The 21,004-nt window shown below is 43.0% G+C and overlaps 1 protein-coding gene across 1 annotated transcript in view; it reads right to left on the bottom strand.

The window, feature by feature from the left end:
- Positions 1–2,790: 2,790 nt before the first annotated feature.
- Positions 2,791–21,004, bottom strand: part of zgc:63587 (uncharacterized protein LOC393431 homolog) — a 130,315-nt gene continuing 112,101 nt past the window's right edge. Inside the window, exons 13-14 of the mRNA XM_068005546.1 lie at positions 10,132–10,242; positions 2,791–5,541 (exon numbers count right to left, since the gene is read on the bottom strand). Of these exons, the coding sequence (XP_067861647.1) occupies positions 10,162–10,242 (81 nt within the window). The 3' untranslated portion in view covers positions 2,791–5,541; positions 10,132–10,161. The remainder of the gene's footprint in view (positions 5,542–10,131; positions 10,243–21,004) is intronic.

Here is a 21,004-nt window from a genome sequence, read left to right as displayed (position 1 = left end):
AGTCCGCTTGATCGACAGCCCATCCACCGTGTTAGAAATCTACTCCCTCCACCACCGACGCACTATGGCTGAAGTGTGCAGTACCTATAGGACGCATTGCAGCAACTTGTCAAGGCTTCTTCGACAGCACCGCCCAAACCCGTGATCTCCACCACGTAGAAGGACAAGGGTAGCAGGTGCATCCTGATTTGGACATATATTGCCATTCCTTCATTGTCGTTAGGTAAGGTTCTCCAGGATTTTGACCCAACAACATTGTGGGAGTACCTTCACCACACGCATTACAGCGGTTCAAGGCAGCTCACCACCACCGTCTCAAGGGCAACTAGGGTCGAGCAATAAATATTCGCCTTGCCAGTGATGCTCACAACCCGAGAATGAATTTAAAAAGTCAGAGGACACACTGTTTTACAAAGGAAAAGAATATTATACAATGTAAAACAGAATGCATTTTTCTGTTGAAGTTTAGGTGTGTTCCCCTTTAAGACTACAAAGTCTAATTGATCTTCAAGTAAACACAAGGTGAATTCATACACAGACCAGTTAAGAGGCTGCAGACGTGGCTCCAGAACAGACTACTGCTGGAAAGTTTTGTCTGCAGTTCAAAATTATTACCTTTGCTTGTTTATACTTGTTTGCAAGTTTGACAGAGAAATTTGCATTAGACAGACACAAAGTACACACCTATGTAAAGATTTTACAATAGGTTAACATTCAACAACCTCTTATTTCCTAGGTTTTTTTTCTTGATAATTCTCCACTCATCCCATTTAGAATGTCAGTTTGTGCTCCTTTTCTGTCTCTTTCACAAATCTTTGAAGGTGGCAGGGCAAGTTGATAAGGTGGTTAAGTGTATGGGATACATGGCTTTGTAAATAGGGGCATTGAATGTGAAAACAAGAAAGTCATGTTAAACCTTTACAAGTTAATGGTTGGGCCTCAGCTGGAGACTTGTGTACAATTCTGGGCACCACACTTTAGGAAGGATGTCAAGGCCTTTGAGAGGAGGTTTATCGGGATGATACCAGGGATGAGGGACTTCAGTTATGTGGAGAGATTGGAGAAGCTAGGATTGTTCTTAGAGCAGAGAAGGTTAAGGGGAGACCTGATAGAGGTATTCAAAGTTATGAGGGGTTTTGATAGCTTCTCCCTACTAGCTCTATTTCCTCTGGCAAACGAGTCAATATCCAGAGGTCATAGATTTAAAATAATTAGCAGAAGAACTAGAGGGGAACTGAGGAGTAATTTTTTCGCACAGTGGATTGTTAAGATCTGGAACGCACTACATGAGAGGGTGGTGGAATTAGATTCCATAGGAACTTTCAAAAGGCAATTGGACATATACTTGAAGGATTAATTTGCAGGATTATGGGGAAAAAGCTGGGGTGTGGGACTAAATTGGGCAGCTCTTTCAAAGAGCTGGCACAGGGACGACAGGTCGAATGGCCTCCTTTTGTGCTGTAAGATTCTATGATTCTATTTCCCCTTCCTCCCTGCGTGACTATACTGACTGGCAACCTGCTCCCAGGGCTCTCTCAATCTCACTTTGTAAACAGCCATATCAGGTGTGCAACAGATGCTCAGAGCAACTTGTCCTCCAATCTTTTTCCTCCCTCCCTCTAGGTACACAAGTAGCTTTTATGCTTCACTTAAACAAGTTAAAATTGCACAAAGAGCAGACTTCCTTTGCTGACAGTGAGATGTATTAAAATAGTAATGTCCTTCAAAATTGATAGCAGCTGCTTAGAGATGCACAGAAAAAGAAAATAATTGAAACCATATAATTAGACCATAGTATCCTAGTAGGTACAGGAGGAGGCCATTCGGTCCATCGTGCCTGTGCCGGCTCTTTGAAACAGCTCTCCAATTAGTCCCATTCCCCTGCTCTTCCCCATAGCCCTGTAAATTTTTTCCCTATTTATTTATCTAATTCCCTTTTGAGAGTTACTATTGAATTTGCTTCCACCACCCTTCCAGGCAGTGCATTCCAGATCATTACAACTCTCTGCATAAAAATATGTTTCCCCATGTCGCCTCTGACTCTCATGCTGATCACTGACCAGTACAAATTTCTCTCTTCCCTAAAGTGTGTTCAGTCAAACTGCTGTAGTAGCAAGAAACTTCTGTTGTTTGATGGTGTAAAATTCTCTCATTACTGCATGGTTGTTTACACATCCCCTGCACAGCCAACTAACTGCTTCTGAGGACAAAGTGGAAGCTATTTCCTCAACTTCGCTTTGGCTAACCTCCCAAGAACCAATGAGGAAATATCAACAACACTTCCTTTAATAAATCATTGAGTAACTATATGGACAGAGCCTACAAACAAGAGACCATATTTCAAGCCATTATATGGACCCTTGTCATGTTGTAGCCCATACATGTCACTCACTCAGTTAGTGTCAACACATCTTAATGATTACTTCTGGCAACCAAGCCTTATTAGTGAACAAAAACCTCAAAACGAGACATCCTCTATGACTGTTCACTTGTTACCTGTGAGATCTGAGGTCTTTGCATCATGTTTTTCACAGCAGGTTACTGTAATATGCCAGATATTAAGATGTTTTGTCAGCTTATGGTTATCATTAAGTGCCCTGCTTCATAAAAACAAAGGAGGAAAAACATCTATATGCAATTTTGCCATTTCTACTAACCTGGCATCTGATGCGTGGTCACACAGCAGCACCAACTGTAGCCAGTGACCAGCATTGTCCTGCTCTCTTAGCTGAAGGAGGCCTTGAGGGAAAAAAACAGGTTATATGTAATGAAACGATCAGAGTCAGTTGGTTCAGTCCTGTACAGTTTATTGTTGACTACTTGATACAAAATAAAATGTAGTGTACAAAGATAAAAGCATTTTTATGATTATGACTGGAATTACTAACAAAAGCTCCTAGAGGCAGATTATTGGCATCTGGCCAAACAAAACCCTTCCCACTTCTCCCAAAAAACTGAAGTAATTGTCAATCATAAGGCACTTTGGTGAACATAACAGTGCCTGGCTACAAAAACAATATGATAAACACAGAAATAAGCATCTAGGAATCTCCCTCCTGGCACAAATGGAATGCAACTCATTCTGTAGTATGCACAACCCATACACAATGAACATAGCAGCCACATATACGGCAAAAATGGTGGCCACATACACTGTCAGGAATGTTGGCGCTATGAAGTATCTTGACCATACTCACATGGTCAGTTCTCTGCAAACGGGCCGCTCCCGAGTCAGCAATACCCTTCACTCAAAAGGTCCTTGAAGATCAAACCAGAGTCATTTAATGCTTTTGAGCTCCAGAGTCATTTAGTGCTTTTGAGCTCCATTTTCAAAACTGAGACACAACAGCTGGCTTGGTAAATAGGCTCCTTGATGAAAGAACCAGTTCCCATCTATAGACATCTGCTAAACTGCTGAAGAGGCCTTGTAATGACAAAGTCAGCCATTTAAAAAACTGCTTGCTATAGCTATAACAATTATGCTGTAACCAAAGAACAATTACATTAAAAAAAGTTTGCAAAATAGAGGTATAAATCAAGTGAATGACTTTTCTCTGACATACGCTATCCGCAGTCTTATCATTCAAGTTGAACAGTCTAGTTAGCTGAAACCTATGAACTGATAAAGCTGAATCGTGGAGAGCTTTAGAGCACTAATAAACTTGGCCTAACTGTTCCAATAGCGACTACAGTAGTAGTGTAGCACTTGAATATCTTAAATATAGTTTCTCTGAAAATCCACACAGATTTGGGGCACTTCCAATTATATATTATCCTTTTTATCAGGAATCTTTGTACATATGATTAATGAAGCTTCAGATTTAAACAGTGCACCCAACTGCTTAATTTAAAACAGACTTTACTAACAATTTGTACGATTTTAGAGATTCAAAAACCAATTCAATAACCTAGGCCACTGAATTGTGGTTTTTGTGGAAGGGACAGATTTGTGCCATGTGATTCTCAAAAAACTGATAAAGTCCTGCAATGATCTGTACCATTTATAATAAATCAAATCAGTGGCCCAGCTTAAGATATGAGCAAAAAGACAGATTTGGAATTTATATAATGCCTGGAACTCTCAAATATCTCAATGTGCTTCCCATACAATGAATTACTTTGAAGTGCAGTACCTGTTAGGTAAACAAATATGGCAGCCACTTTACACACTGCAAGGTGCTACAATTAGGAGCGAGGTAAATAAACAGGTCATTTGTTATTGCTAGTATTAACTGAGGGAAGAACATTGGCCGAGATACTGGGAGAACCCCTTGCTCTTAGAAAGAGCCATGAGATCTTGATTGCCAACTTGAGCCACCAAAGAAGCAGATGGGGCCATAGTTCAAAATTTAAACTGAACGATGGCACCTCCAACAATGCAGTATTCCCTCAGTATTGCATTTGTATGTCAGCAATAGATTATGTGCTCAAGTCCTGGAGTGGGACTTGAACCCACAACCTCCTGAGTTGTGTGCAAGATTGTTAACAACTGAACTAAGCTGACAAGGTTTAAGATATTGAAAATATGGAAATAAATGACCAAAAGTGCATACATAATAAACGTATGAAATATTAATAACCGTACAGCAGAGCTATCCTTCTAGATGCTATAGTGCACCATGTGTTTAAGGGAATCTATGGCATGTCTGAATCTCACTCTTTCAATACACTGAATTACGAGGTTTAGTTACAGACTTTCAAATTTCAGCCTATACAATTTAGTATAAAGCTCACTTGCTGGCACTAAACCTGAGGTTTTCAACCTAATAAAAAAAAATTCAAGGATTGTCCAAGTATGCTACAGATCAATGAGTAAGCATTTTAGCTGCATCTGTAATGGGTAACTATTAGTTTACTTTGGCCCTTCATCAAAGTTTAAAAAATAATGATGGGGAAGGGAATTACCACAATTAACTGTGTTCACTTATCAGTGAACTAGTCAGCAGGGATGCCACTTGCGACACAAAGTGACTGTGCCAATTAGCTGGATTGGACAACAATCATGGTGTTTAATTCAGTTGACATTTTGCGTCTTTGTCAGCATTAGATTTTTGCCCGGTTGGCAAATTAAAGTTAGAGTTGGCGTACTGGCTTTGTTTTTGCTGCATTTAACCCAATGCTAATAGATTATTTTATTTCAGGGATTCCACTGGGCAGCACTGCTGGCTGTATTTTCACCTCACTGATGACAATTTATGTGGTGTTGACAGAGGCTCTGTGAAACACACCAAAATCTGCCACTTGGAGGAAAGGGATTACATGCCTGTGAAAGCTAGAGAGAGTGTGCGCATCGATAATACATGAAGGTTTACAAACTATATAAAAACCGTAAAAAGATTCCCATTGTAATCAAGTAACATCAGTACAAATAGGCAAGATAGAAAATATATCCGTGATTACAATAAAGTGATACAGAAATTCCATGCAAGGTTTGTGAAGACCGTTTCCTCTTCTGTTTTACCATAAACTCATACAGTCAGCATTGCATCCGAGAGATATTAAGAGTGTTTGCAACCACGAGACTTGCACCACACTCTGTCCCTACAGAGAAAAATACAATGGCATTACTAACTGAAAACAGTCTTTGAAGGAGTTCAGACAGGAGGAAACAATTATGCATTGCATTTATCCCACAACTGAGAAAAGACTGGATAATTCATAAGTGACAAACCTGGAGGTGGATTATGAAGTTCCACCTCTCCGGACCACTAATTAGTACACCCCACAGATCCTACTACATACTCAGGTTATACCACATTTTATACCCAAGTCTACCATAGTATATTTATATGTGTCACAGGTACCATATGCAGCAACCCATTATATACACCACTAGAAGCATTAAAATTAATACATCCATTAAAAAGTAATTTTCCATTATCTGAACCTTTACAAATGCTGGAAGTTCATGATGTCACTAGCTATAATATTATGACATCATAATGTTACTGAACAGCTAATTAATTACAGCGTGAACATCCAGAGGGACAGCAGTCACAAAAGCTTTGGCATAGTTATGGAGTTCAGACAAAAGTATCTACAAAGATCCCCAGACAGTGCAGAATCTTGAACACATATCCATCCACTATATTTTATACTGAGAGTCCGAATGGGGACATCTCCACAGGGAAGGAGAAGGAATTCCTTTTATCTAATCAGTCTTATCATGTAGATTCTGAAGCAAGTGTTGGGCTAGAACAGGTCTCCAAGCAATGTTCCCTATAAAAGCGCACTGACATTAGCAAGTGGCCGAAATAGCTGGGATTTGCTTTATGTACAATCCAAGATTAAAAAGCCACTGCCAACGCTCATTTGATCTGAATTAAATAACAGTCTTTGAAGTTATTGGTACGTTATGTTATGTGACGGGAAGGGGAGGTGAAATACAGGCTTTGTCACAAAACCTCTCGGGGTGTTGCAGCATCACACTTTCACAACGTGTATGTCCAACCTGTGTTTATTATACATCCAGTTCCATCACAAATTCTCATTTCTAGGCAACCATTCCATGTTTTAAAAAAAAAATCCATTTCTGCTTTCCTCTCCGGAAGGTGGCATGTCATGCTGGGTGATAGTTCTATCTGCTCTCTTTGGCCGTTCTTTTTGTGAGTCTATATAGCAAGTGTCATTAAACTATTCAACCAAGAGGAACATCATAGTTGAGCATGATCCTGTCGTCACCTTTTATCCACACGTTACATAGTGATCATAAGTAAGGACCTATGCTGATCTTTTTCCTCTTCTTTGCCTAATTGTAGCATCACTACCACTGCTCTGGCTAAAATCCACTAACTTAAAACTGAGGATCAAGTTTTTTGGGTCTTATTTCAGTATTGAAAAGTACATTCAGCAATTAAGCCTCTTGAGGGAGAACTCAATATTCACTACTTTAATGAAGTCGTATTCTTGGTCACTTTTTCCTGTTTTTGGGATCTATGAGGGGGCAGGAATGCGACTTGCTTTCAAGTATCCAATACATTTCAGTAGCTAGATGTATGAGTGTGCCTCGGAGGGATTCGCCGTTTTCCTATCTTTCTCCCTGGAGACATGACAGTCGATTGTACGAACCCTCTCCCTCACCCGGGCTAGATCAGCACAGACTGGGGATTGAACCACTGATGTTTTAGTCACACGGCCTTCTGCCAAGACCCCTAGACACGGCAACCAGCAGGCCGGTTCGTCTAGGGGTATGATTCCCACTTCGAGGTTGTTCGTTAAAATATGCGAGAGGACTGGATTTGAACTCTGGACAAGCCCTAATTTTTTGGCAAAAGAACCAGAGGGGAGATGAGGAGAATTTTTTTATGCAGCGAGTTACGATGATCTGGAATGCACTGCCTGAAAGCATGGTGGAAGAAGAATCAATCGTAACTTTCACAAGGGAATTGTGTATATTTATATATATATATATAAATAACGGAAATATTTACAGAGCTATGGGGAAGGAGCAGGGGAGTGGGACTAATTGGATAGAGTCGGCACAGGCACGATGGGCCAAATGGCCTCGTTCTCTGCTGTATTTAAAATTCTCATCCTTGTTTTCAAATCCCCCCATGGCCTCGCCCCTCCCTAGCTCCGTAACCTCCTCCAGCCCTACGACCCTCAGAGATCTCTACACTCCTCCAATTCTTGCCTCTTGCACATCTCCGATTTTAATCGCTCACCACTGGCAGCTGTACCTTCAGCTGCCTAGGCCCCAATTCTGGAATTCTCTTTGCCTCTTTACTCTCTCTCCTTCTTTAAGACGCTCCTTAAATCCCACCTCTTTGACCAAGACTGTCTTAATATCTCCTTCTGTGGCTCGGTGTCAAATGTTTTTTGATTATGCTCCTGCGAAGCGCACTGGAATGTTTTAGGATGCTAAAGCCGCTATATAAATGCAAGTTGTTGTTGTTGTATGATTCTATGAAGTGAAACACTGGGGAGTTTATATTCAGAGTTCAATAAAAGTTCCTGAAATATAACAGTTAAATAAAATATAACAATCTCCATTCACAAAGGCTTTTAATAACTAGACTACAGTATCATTACATCTTAAGTCGCCAGTTTCTACATTTCTAATATTTTTCTATGATGAGCTTCTTTCAGCTCATTCCAACTTACTTATAACAGTAAACTGGAGAATGACGCACAAGATTAACTGCTTGAGGGAATTGTCTTCTTCACTGCCTGGGTAGCAATCTGGCGGAGTGGATCGGCTGCCCGTTATAGAACCCATGCGGTTTCCATTTTCATTGAAATCAGAGGAAATGAAAATTAGGCGGGTTCTATAACAATCATACGATCTGATTTCGTTGGTTCACCGCCCAAAAAGTGAAGGTGAAAACTACACTCTATCACGGCCATGGAGAGGGTGCAGAGGAAATTTACCAGAATAATACCAGGGATGCGGGACTTCAGTTATGTGGAGGGACTCGAGAATCTGGGATTGTTCCCCTGAGAGCAGAGAAGGTTAAGCAGAGATTTATTACAGATCTTCAAAGTTATGAGGGGTTTTGATAAGAGTGTTTAGGGAGAAGCTGTTTGCACTGGCAGGAGGGTCTGTAACCAAAGGACACAGGTTTAAGATAATTGGCAAAAGAACCAGAGGGGAGATGAAGGGTATTTTTTTTAATACAGTGAGTTATTATGATCTGGAATGCACTGCCAGGGTGGTGGAAGCAGATTCAATAGTAACTTTCAAAAGGGAATTGGATATACTTGGATAGGAAAAATTTGCAGGGCTATGGGGAAATGGCAGAGGAGTCGGACTAATTGGATAGGTCTTTCAAAGATAAAGCACAGGCACGATGGGTGGAATGGCCTCCTTCTGTGCTGTATGATTCAGTGATTCTATATCTCCCTTGTTACTCCCAAGAAAGACTAAAATTACTGGAATTTCAATTCTGCAGCTGAGAATAATGGTTACACTGCTGCAGTTTTTATCCGAAGCACAACAACAACAGAATTAGCTTAGTGAGCGTTCCACAATTTCACTTACAGCCTGGCCTGTCAGTCAAACTTACATACAGTCATTATCTGCTTATAAAATAACCCAAACCACCCACACTAAAAGGAAGCTGCTCAGAGATACAACTATCAGAGTTTGTAATTTGGAGCATTCTGAAATGTAAACAACCCCCTCCAAAAACAAATGTAAGGAGAGAGAGAAAAAAAAAATCAGACATTTCTGTGGGTCCATTTGACCTCTGGCCAGCCTCACAGTTCGAATTCCACAGAGCCACACTACAGCCTGATTGGACAGCTTGAAAAACATGCCGAGGTGGAAGCAATTAAACAGAAGCAGTGGGAGGATTCTTTGGGGCATTGTTTAAAATACAGCCGACAAAATTTCCTCATTTTCTCCCAAGTCTCATTTTTTCACATACATTCCTGTCCCAAATTAGAAACTCTGCGGTAGAACTGTACAATCCTGAACATTTATGAAAAAAATAAATCATTTTTCGCTGCAGTCTTCCAGCTGCTGCTTCTTTGATTGTGCTTTGCATTAGGACTTCATTCAGCCAACAACAGGACAAAATGTTCCAGCGAAGACCTAGCTGTTCTTTTTGATCTGGTCGAGAAAACTCCCATATTAACCCTTTGCTGTTACGCAGCCATTTTCAAAACGTGGTCATGAAATGAAGACTATCCTCAATTGTGAGAACCTTCTCACTACGGCCCTGAGATACCACAGGCTTTCTCCTCCTAGAAGAATGGCGTAAATGGCTAACAGTGGCCGTTTACACCATTCTCTGGGGGTTCCGGCCTTCTCCTGTTGAAGTTACAGCGGGAGACTGGGAGAATCCCCGTGGAAATTCCAGGTCTTTTTATTTATATCGAGAAACTTTGAGGATTTTTGAGAACCGGACTCCAGCAAGAGTGTTTGCGAATAATGTTTCTGCACATGTGAATTCCTGAGAGATAGGTTCAGGACAGAGATCGTTCAGGTGTGTGGACTCCCAGGGGCTGGGTTTAGGTGAGAGATTCTTCAGGTTTGTGGATACCTAGGAGCTGGGTTCATCTGAGTGACAGATTGTTCAGATGCAATTCCATTCATTTAACCCAGAAAGCTAGCCTCTAATTACATAATTCTGATACCCGTTGAATCCCAGAGATTGGGGGTGAGCTGCGATCACCAACGGCTCTTACCTGTAAGCAGAAGCAGAACTGGTTCCTCACTCAGTGTCCGTCTCCATTATCCGCAGGCTTCATTCGCATCTGTGCCTGCATCTGTGCGATCATTTCCTGCATTCGGCGCAACTGTGAGGAGAAAATAATAAGGCATTTAAATTACGCTATTATTACTGCACTGCTCATTACAAACACTTACACAACATCAATACAAAACACACTTGTTAACAAAAAACATTCAGCTGCAAAATATGAAGCAATATGCTGTACTCTATTTACACACATACATACTGTACATTATTAACCAGGCAGTTATTTCGATAATAAATGAACTATGAATAGTATATTTCAGTTGGTATCGGTCATAAACACCACCTGATAAAAAAACACCCTCGTTACAAGGCTCCTGGTGAGAACAGAACGCTATCTCCTAACTTTTTCAGAATACATTTTACGTTCCATCTGCTGTTATTCACTGTTGCACATTTTCTTTATAAAGAAGTAAAACGATTGGCTTTAAAGGGTCATGTTATAATGAGGATGGGGAAAGTGTAGTCTCAGAAACAGCCTTTTACACTGAAACCGAGCATTATGCACTCTGTGCAGTATGCAGCATACAGTCTATGCTTTTAAAGGGCTCAAAATAGTTCTGTGTAGTAGATTAGCAGTTCTAGTGGATTTGAATAAGCAGCTTCTGTGGACCATAGCGTCTGTCTCGAGCAATGGTTTGCGGATCACAGAGAGTGCCAGTACTGCAGGCCTGAGACCTCATGCAGTTAGTCAATTTAACCCGGGAGGCCCGTATGCTGTTAGCACTTATTTTCAGACCCGCTTCAGGCACCCCTCAAACAGTCCATGTGACATTCTCTAAAGTGACATGTCCAGCTCTCAGTTTCTTAAGCCCATCACTATTGTCTCATTGATGGGTGGGGTCCTGTTGATGAGTGACTGCTTATTTTGGGGCACAAATCTCAATATATTGTACATTTATAAAAGGCTGTGGAGATTCTGAACAGGGACTGCGAATGCATGTTACAATTGCTGCTTGAAATAATTCATGTTAAGTCCCAAACAACTGACCAATATACTTGTGTGGTCCCAGATGGATTGAGTGTATCTGGAACCATGTGGAGATGCAGTCGGTGTTACATAGTGAAATTCTCTGAACTTGCATGGAGATGGTCGTGATGTTACTCTGATAGAACAGGTGTCTCTGAGCTTGTGGGAGAATGTAGTCTTGGACACAGTGTTATTCAGATGGAATGGCTGTTCACAGCTCATCGCAACACACTGGAGTAGGTAGTTACTCTGCGCATGTAACTGGATATTGGTGAGGATGTGTCGAGTCTCCAGCTTTCCTCAGCATTCACACTCTTGACAGTACTGTGCCATCCAGTGGCAAGCACTACCAATCACTCGAGTCTCCCTCTCCTCCTCTCTTCCCCCCCCCCCCCCCCCACCACCCCATCCCCCCACCACCCCTTCCTGAAGGGCTGCTGAACACTCACAATGAAATTAAATTCCAGACCGCTGACTGGGAATATTTAATTCTGTCCTCAGCAGGCAAGCCTGTACAGCCAGTAAGGAGTAAAAAAAATGCAGAATTCTCAGGGAAAGCTTTCAGAGTGATTACATTTGCACAGACCAGAACAAAGCAGAAATAGAACGGACAGTCTTATCAGGCCTGATATTAGAGACATAGCCAGATTAGATACATTTTCTGCAGATGGAATGGTAGATTAGATAGGTACAGAATGATGAAATAAACAGCCAAGCCAGAATGATTGACAGAATTATAGCACAGTTACTAGAGGCACAGATAGTGTTTGCACACCAGCTAGACAACAAACAAGAGCAGGAGAACCAAGCGAGTGCAACATTGGCTTAAAAAATATCAAATCTGAAGAAGAAGCAATGCTTGTGTAAGGGAAACACATCCTCAATAGGGTTTGTTCCATGAGGTTTGAAGCTTTGCTGTTGTAAGCGATCCCTTTAAATGGGTGGGCTGTGAAATGTGAAGTGCTACTGGTACCCTGCAACTCAAATACCAGGTAAAATTTGGGTGTTCAAATTAATGTCCTTCAGCCATTTGCAGCCCATGAGCTCTGGCCATCTAGTTCACAAAGCCGTAGCGACTCTTTTTTTAATTTGCATTTAAATTTCTTACGACTCAGTCTCGCATGGTTATTTTTCTTATGCCACTGGCTTTGCCTGTTTGAATTTTATGGGCCTCACTGACAGATTGAGGGACAAATCCTCTATCTGAGAGAACAGTATTGTTGTTTTAAATAAAGTATTCCTCAAATTTTGGCGTTATCATTTATATGTAAATCATGGTGCGCCATGACCTACAAAGAGAAACAGTTTGGACACCCCCAGAACCCCCTGCGGAATTCAGAGCCCCTACGTATAAGGGGTCGATTATAGTTGTGCTGACTGAACTGCTCTGACACTTGGTCACACTAAACTGAACAAGTCAAGGTATTTTCTATGCTCGCACTCTAATCCAAAAACAATTTAAAATAACAGAATATTACCTTCACTTTACAAGAGCTCAGATGCAGGTAACAGTACATTCAGAGCCCACATTGGTATTGAGGTTACTAGAGCAGCACACGGACTGCAGTCATTCTATGCAATTTAAAACACACATCAGTGGAAACGTGCGACAGATCAAGGGCACTGCTGCACACAGCGAGGGTCTGAATTTTAATTTTGAAGTTATTTTTGTCTTCATTGGTGAATGCTAGTGCTTTGTAGCTGGTAGAGCAAGGAAAGCTTGTGGTTGGAAAGTGAAACAGAGCCGTACACCTACCTGCATTGCTACACCAGCAGTTTTATCTCCTCTCTTGCCATGTACACTGTTCACATCTTGGACTGTCAGCTGCCTTCAACATTCCAACCCCAGAACAGACTGGATGATTTGCTATCAGTTTTCCCAAGCCATATATAGGTTTTGCAAACAGAGCCTTCAATTAAAAAAAATTACGGCCTGGAGTTTCCGGTAGGGACACAATCAGGAAATTGCGCCGGGAATGCACTGATATCTGGGTAGAAAACATGCAGAAACTCCAGGCCTACATCTTTTCCAAGGCCCATTACATAAAAGGCTAAAGCACTCCCAGGTCAGGTAGAGAATGGGTTAAAATTAGAGTAAAGCACCATCTACAATGCCCCCAAAGTACCGTCAACCAAAACTTTTTTACGGGTGTGGCATTTTCATTTCCTGTGCCACCTGTTGCTGCAACCTTTCTGAATGAGACTGCCAAGATGTAGAACATTCGGGACAATCTTGGGGTGTGGAGCCATGTCCATTAAGAATTGCGCTCAAACTGCACCAAATTCAATACACACAGGATTTGTAAAACCAAAAAAACCCACCTTTCATCGCATCTACCCAAGTGAGATTCAAATGCAGGCCCCAGAGGTAAAAGGACAACGTTTTAGCCCACTCTACCAACCACTTCTAAATAATAGATTTCAAAAGCAAAGCAGGGGGGCAAGATACTCTAAATCAATGGATAGCTGATCCAGATACAATTTTTCACCAAATACGGAATTCAAATAGACCAGATCCTAGACCATTCCCGTTCATTGTACGGAACTTCACAGGCCTCTGGAAAGTAAATGTAAAGCTGCCACTACAGGGTGTGCAACAGCAGTCTATGCTGTTCCACCTTCATAAAGCCGTCCCTACTTTAGCTTACGGACTCACCAGGGACACCAGCGCCTGTCCAGCAATTTTTAAAAACAGGCAATATTTAAGACCACCAATTAATTAGGAGAGGAATCATAAATATTATTTCAGTAGCTGAAAGACTACATAGCTAAAAAAGCTAACCAGAGCGTTACTGGCAAACAGAGGTAGCAACATCACAGCAAATCAGTAATTTACTTAATTGATAAGGCGGATTGCTTCTGGATCTTACAAATTGATACACCATACAAGTAGAATGCAACGTAGTGGCTATACTGCAGGTTCCAGCGGAGACTGTAAGAATCGGGCACACTTCCATCATGGACAAGATCATAACTTTTTTTTGCAAAATATGTGTTCAACCATCCCTTCTCTGCCACTGCCCTCCGAATTCTGGGGCACACCCCGACGGTTTCAGTGCAGAACCTGGATTCCAGCATGTTGCTCTACACAAGAAAGCTGGGCAAGTCCATGGCCAGCTCCAAAGAAAGGCAGGAGTACGCACGGTGGAGGGTCGTCTTTCCCAAGTTGACAGTACAATAAGTGTTGAACACTGTCATTTTCCTGTAGACTGTTACAGAATAGATGATTGAATGACCATTTACTATAAACAAACTGTCTTAATGTGCTGCTTCATTTTGCCTATACAGGGACAAAACATCTTAAAATAACAGAATATTAACCTCATTTTCAACAGCTCAGATACGGGTAACAGTACATTCACAGCCCACCTTGGTATTGACCTTACTGAAGCAGTACATAGACTGCAGTCATTCTAAGCAATTTAAAACACAGTTTAGTGGAAACATGCGACAGATCAAGGGTATCGTTGCACACAGCAAGGGTCTGAATTTTAATTTAAGTTGTTTTTGTCTTCATTGGTGAATGCCAGTGCTTTGCGGCTGGTAGAGTAAGGAAAGCTTGTGGTTGGAAAGTGAAACAGAGACATACACCTGCAGTGCACATGTGGAAGAAACCTTTCCAAAATACCAGACGGGACAATTTCCAGACATAGCCTGTAGTCAGCGGGAGCCTGCCAGTGCACCAGGAGATCGAATAATGCAGTTACCTTACAGCCCAGATGAAGGCTGCAGCACTGAAATGTAAATGACGAAACATTGCTGCTGCTAGTACAAAGAACATCAGAAGGTGAGAAACTCAAAGTGGTTCTTTCCTCCCTCTGAGTGCACTCAACACTCAGGCCTGTCCAGTATAAAAGGTGCACAAAGGATTGGGACAGACAGATAGCACTAAAGTAAGAAACAGGATTGGGTACTAAATATTCCTGGATACAAGGTGTTCAGGAAAGATAGGGAAGGAAAAAAATGAGGGGGGGTGGCAGTATTGATTAAGGAGAATATTGCAGTGCAGAAGAGAGAGAATGTCCTTGAGGGGTCACGGACAGAATCTATTTGGTGATAAGAGTTCAGGAACAATAGAAACACTATTACAGTACAGAGTGTATTCTATAGGCCACCAGCTAGTGGGAAGGATATGGAAGAGCAAATTTGTAGGGAAATTACACAGGTGCAACAACTATAGAGTAGTAATAATGGGAGACTTCAACTATCTTTACATAGACTGGAATAGTAATAGTGTAAAGAGCAAAGAAGGGGAGGAATTTCTGAAGTGTGTTCAGGAGAACTTTCTTCATCAGTATGTTTCCAGCCCAACAAGAAGGCATTGCTGGATCTCATTCTGGGGAATTAAGTGGGTCAAGTGGAGCAAGTGTCAGTGGGGAAACATTTAGGGAACAGCGATCACAGTATCATAAGGTTTAGATTAGTTATGGAAAAGGACAAGGAGCAATCTAGAGTAAAATACTTAAATGGAGGAGGGATAATTTCAGTGGGTTGAGAATGGATCAAGCCTGGGTAAATTGGAATCAAAGATTGGCAGGCAAAACTGTAATTGAACAACGGGTGGCCTTTAAAGAGAAGATGGTACAGTCGGGTACAGTCCACGTACATTCCCACGAGGGGGAAAGGTAGGGCAACCAGAGCCAGAACTCCCTGGATGACGAAAGAGATAGAGAGTAAGATGAAGCAGAAAAAGGTGGCATATGACAGATGTCAGGTTGATAATATAAGTGAGAACCAGGCTGGATATGGAAAGTACAGAGGAGAAGTGAAAAATGAAATAAGAGGGTCAAAGAGAGAGTATGAGAATAGACTGGCGGCTTCTATAGGCATATAAAGAGTAAACGGGTAGTAAGAGGAGGGGTGGGACCAATTAGTGACCAAAAAGGAGATCTATGCATGGAGGCAGAGGGCATGGCTGAGGTACTAAATGAGTACTTTGAATCTGTTTTCACCAAGCAAGAAGATGCTGCCAAAGTCACAGAAAAAGAGGTGGTACTTGGGATATTGGATAGGTTAAAAATTGATAAAGAGTGGGTACTAGAAAGGCTGGCTGTACTTAAAGTAGTTAAGTCACCCAGTCCGATGGGATGCATCCTGAGTTACTGAGGGAATTAAGGGTGGAAATTACAGAGGGGCTGGCCATAATCTTCCAATCCTCTGTTGATATAGGGGCGATGCCAGAGGACTGGAGAATTGTAAATGTTACACCCTTGTTCAAAAAGGGTGTAAGAATAAACCTGGAACTACAGGCCAGCCAGTTTAACCTCAGTAGTGGGAAAGCTTTTAGAAACGATAATCCAGGACAAAAGTCACTTAGGCAAGTGTGGATTAATAAAAGGAAAGCCAGCTCGGATTTGTTACAGGAAAATCGTGTTTAACTAACTTGATTGAGTTTTTTGATGAGGTATCAGAGAGGGTTGATGAGGCAATGCAGTTGATGATGTGTATATGGACTTTCAAAAGGTGCTGATAAAGTGCCACATAATAGGCTTGTCAGCAAAATTGAAGCCCATGGAATAAAAGGGGCAGTGGCAACATGGATACAAAATCGGCTAAATGACAGGAAACAAAGTAGTGGTGGACGGTTGTTTTTCGGACTAGAGGAAGGTATACAGTAGTGTTCCCCAGGGGTTTGGTACTAGGACCACTGCTTTTTTTTTGATATATACTAATGACTACAACTTGGGTGAACAGGGCACAATTTCAAAATTTGAAAACGACATAAAACTTGGAAGTGTAGTAAGCAGTGAAGAGGATAGTAATAGACTTCAAAAGGACAGGCAGGCTGGTGGAATGGACGGACACGTGGCAGATTTAATTCAGAAGAGCGAAGTGATACATTTTGGCAGGAAGAATGAGGAGACGCAATATAAACTAAATAGTACAATTCTAAAGGGGGTGCAGGAGCAGAGACCTGGGGGTATATGTGCACAAATCTTTGAAGGTGGCAGGACAGGTTGAGAAAGCGGTTAAAAAAGCATACGGGATCCTGGGCTTTATAAATAGAAAATTGCTGGACTATAACTTGGTGTTGTAAAATTGTTTACAATTGTCAACCCCAGTCCATCACCGGCATCTCCACATCATGACTACCATCGACACCACAAACTGCCGGCTCACAGTGGAAAGGATATCCAAGAAGATCGCGCATTTAGACACAGACATCAAGTTTTTACAGAGCTGCAAGAAAGCAGACAAGATCCCGAAAGGACTCCAGATCACGAACCCACTCAAGTCCACATACAACTCGGATTACGCTGAGAGACTCTGCCGCCGTACCTCTCGCACACTCCGCAACCATCTCATACACCAACTCTACAGCAGACGCCACAACCTCGAAACCAAGATAGAGTCCATACTCTCAACCTGTACTCAGGACACAGCAGACCAGCTACGTTATACCGCCAAACAGACGAGGCAACGGAACTACGCTGCCTACATGAAAACCAAGAGCAGGAAGCTTGAGAAACTCGGCATCACCACCAGCAACGACCAAGCTTCCCCTGGTACCACGGTTGCAACCACAGGGAAGTCTATTGTCAATTTATCCGACCACACCCTTCAACCAGACGAAATCGAAGTTCTCAGCCGAGGGCTCAATTTCTGCCCCACTACCAAAATGGACCCCACTAGTCTCACGGCGGACACAGAGGAATTCATCAGGAGAATGAGGCTCCGGGAATTCTACCACAAACCCCAAGATTTCAGCAGCGAACCCAATGAGACAATCGACGATCCGGAACAGCAGACAGAGGGATCCGCGGTACAGCAACCGAAGAGGAAAGAGTCAAACTGGACTCCTCCGGAGGGTCGCTGCCCTCAGCTGGACATGTATGCTCAAGCTGTCAGGAAATGCGTCAATGCCAGATTCATCAGCCGCACTCAGAAGACAGTCCAGAATGTCACCCGAGCACAACGCAACGCCATCAACGCTCTCAAGACCAACCGCAACATCGTCATCAAACCAGCGGACAAAGGAGGAGCCAGTCATACAGAACAGAACAGACTATTGCAAAGAAGCATACCGACAACTGGACAACCAGGAACACTACAGACGGTTACCCGCAGATCCGACCAAAGAACACACCCACCAGCTCAACAAACTGATCAAGACCTTCGATCCAGACCTTCAAAGCATCCTACGCACTCTCATCCCACGTAATCCCCGCGTGGGAGACTTCTACTGCCTCCCAAAGATACACAAAGCCAACACACCCGGACGTCCCATCGTATCAGGCAACGGAACCCTGTGTGAGAACCTCTCTGGATACATCGAGGGCATCCTGAAACCCATCGTACAGGGAACCCCCAGCTTCTGTCGCGACACTACAGACTTCCTACAAAAACTCAGTACCCACGGACCAGTTGAACCAGGAACACTTCTCACCACGATGGACGTCTCGGCACTATACACCAGTACCCCCCACGATGACGGCATCGCTGCGACAGCATCAATACTCAACACCAACAACAGCCAATCTCCGGAAGCCATCCTACAACTCATCCGCTTCATCCTGGATCACAATGTCTTCACCTTCGATAACCAGTTCTTTACCCAAACACACGGAACAGCCATGGGGACCAAATTCGCACCCCAATACGCCAACATTTTCATGCACAAGTTCGAGCAGGACTTCTTCACTGCACAAGACCTCCAACCAACACTATACACCAGATACATCGACGACATTTTCTTTCTATGGACCCACGGCAAGGAATCACTAAAGAGACTACACGATAACATCAACAAGTTCCATCCCACCATCAAGCTCACCATGGACTACTCCTCAGAATCAGTTTCTTTCTTGGACACACGAATCTCCATCAAAGACGGGCACCTCAGCACCTCACTCTACCGCAAGCCCACGGACAACCTCACGATGCTCCACTTTTCCAGCTTCCACCCTAACCACGTCAAAGAGGCCATCCCCTATGGACAGGCCCTGCGAATACACAGGGTCTGCTCAGACGAGGAGGAACGCGATGGACACCTACAGACGCTGAAAGACGCCCTAGTAAGAACGGGATATGACGCTCGACTCATCGATCGACAGTTCCGACGGGCCACAGCAAAAAATCGCATAGACCTCCTCAGGAGACTAACACGGGACGCAACCAACAGAGTACCCTTTGTCGTCCAGTACTTCCCCGGAGCGGAGAAACTACGCCATGTTCTCCGCAGCCTTCAACATGTCATCAATGAGGACAAACACCTCGCTATGGCCATCCCCACACCTCCACTACTCGCCTTTAAACAGCCACCCAACCTCAAACAGACCATCGTTCGCAGCAAATTACCTAGCTTTCAAGAGAACAGCGTCCACGACGCCACACAACCCTGCCACGGTAACCTCTGCAAGACATGCCAGATCATCGACACAGATACCACCATCACACGAGAGGACACCACCCACCAGGTGCATGGTTCATACTCCTGTGACTCGGCCAACGTTGTCTACCTCATACGTTGCAGGAAAGGATGCCCCAGAGCATGGTACATTGGCGAGACCATGCAGACGCTGCGACAACGGATGAACGGACACCGCGCAACAATCGCCAAACAGGAGGGTTCCCTCCCAGTCGGGGAACACTTCAGCAGTCATGGACATTCATCCACCGACCTTCGGGTAAGCGTACTCCAAGGCGGCCTTCGAGACACACGACAACGCAAAATCGTCGAGCAGAAATTGATAGCCAAGTTCCGCACCCATGAGGACGGCCTCAACCGGGATCTTGGGTTCATGTCACGCTACACGTTACCCCACCAGCGAACAAATGTTATCTGTTTTTAATATAATGGGTCATTTGCTGGCTCTCTCTGCCTTCCGGATGTTTCTGCCTCTCTCTGTTTTTTTTTCTCTGTTTTTTTTCCCTGTTTGTTTTTTTGTTGAATGTGTATTCGGGGGTTCTGCAGGTGACACCTCTCTGTCTGAACACGGTGATTGCCTTGGCAACGGGCAGTTGCAGGGGCAGTCTGTAAACACCATGTATTGTTCTATATGTATAAATGCGTAGGCTTCAAGGAGCTCCTGAAACATTTACCTGAGGAAGGAGGAAATCTCCGAAAGCTTGTGAATTTAAAATAAAATTGCTGGACTATAACTTGGTGTTGTAAAATTGTTTACAATTTATAAATAGGGGCATGGAGTACAAAAGCAAAGAAGTTATGTTGAACCTTTATAAAACACTGATTCTGCCTCAGCTGGAGTACTGTGTCCAATTCTGGCACTGCACTTTAGGAAGGGTGTGAAGGCCTTAGAGAGGGTGCAGAAAAGATTTACTAGAATGGTTCCAGGGATGAGGGACTTCAGTTACGTGGATAGACTGGAGAAGCTGGGGTTGTTCTCCTTAGAGCAGAGAAAGTTGAGAGGAAATTTGACAGAAGTGTTCAAAATTATGAAGGGTTTAGATAAAGTAAATAAAGAGAAACTGTTCCCATTGGCGGAAGGGTCGAGAACCAGAAGTGGCAGATTTAAGGTAATTGGCAAAAGAACCAAAGGCAACATGAGGAAAATTTTTTTTTACATAGCGAGTTGTTATGATCTGGAATGCACTGCCTGAAAGTGTGGTGGAGGCAAATTCAATGGTGGCTTTCAAAAAGTAATTGGATAAATACTTGAAGGGAAAAAATTTGCAGGGCTATGGAGAAAGAGCAGGGCAATGGGACTAACTGGATTGTTCTTATAAAGAGCCGGCATGGGCTTGATGGGCCGAATGGCCGCCTTCTGTGCTGTAGCCATTCTACGATTCTAGGAGGCCACGTACTCCTTGGAAAATAAAAGTCTACATGGGGTAGAGGAGCAAAGGGATCTCGGGGTACACATTCACAAAT

The sequence above is a fragment of the Heptranchias perlo genome, chromosome 25 (genome assembly GCF_035084215.1).
Source record: "Heptranchias perlo isolate sHepPer1 chromosome 25, sHepPer1.hap1, whole genome shotgun sequence".
Lineage (NCBI taxonomy): Eukaryota > Metazoa > Chordata > Chondrichthyes > Hexanchiformes > Hexanchidae > Heptranchias > Heptranchias perlo.
The sequence above is the reverse complement of the archived record's forward strand: the minus strand, read 5'-3'. Positions and strand labels throughout refer to the sequence as shown.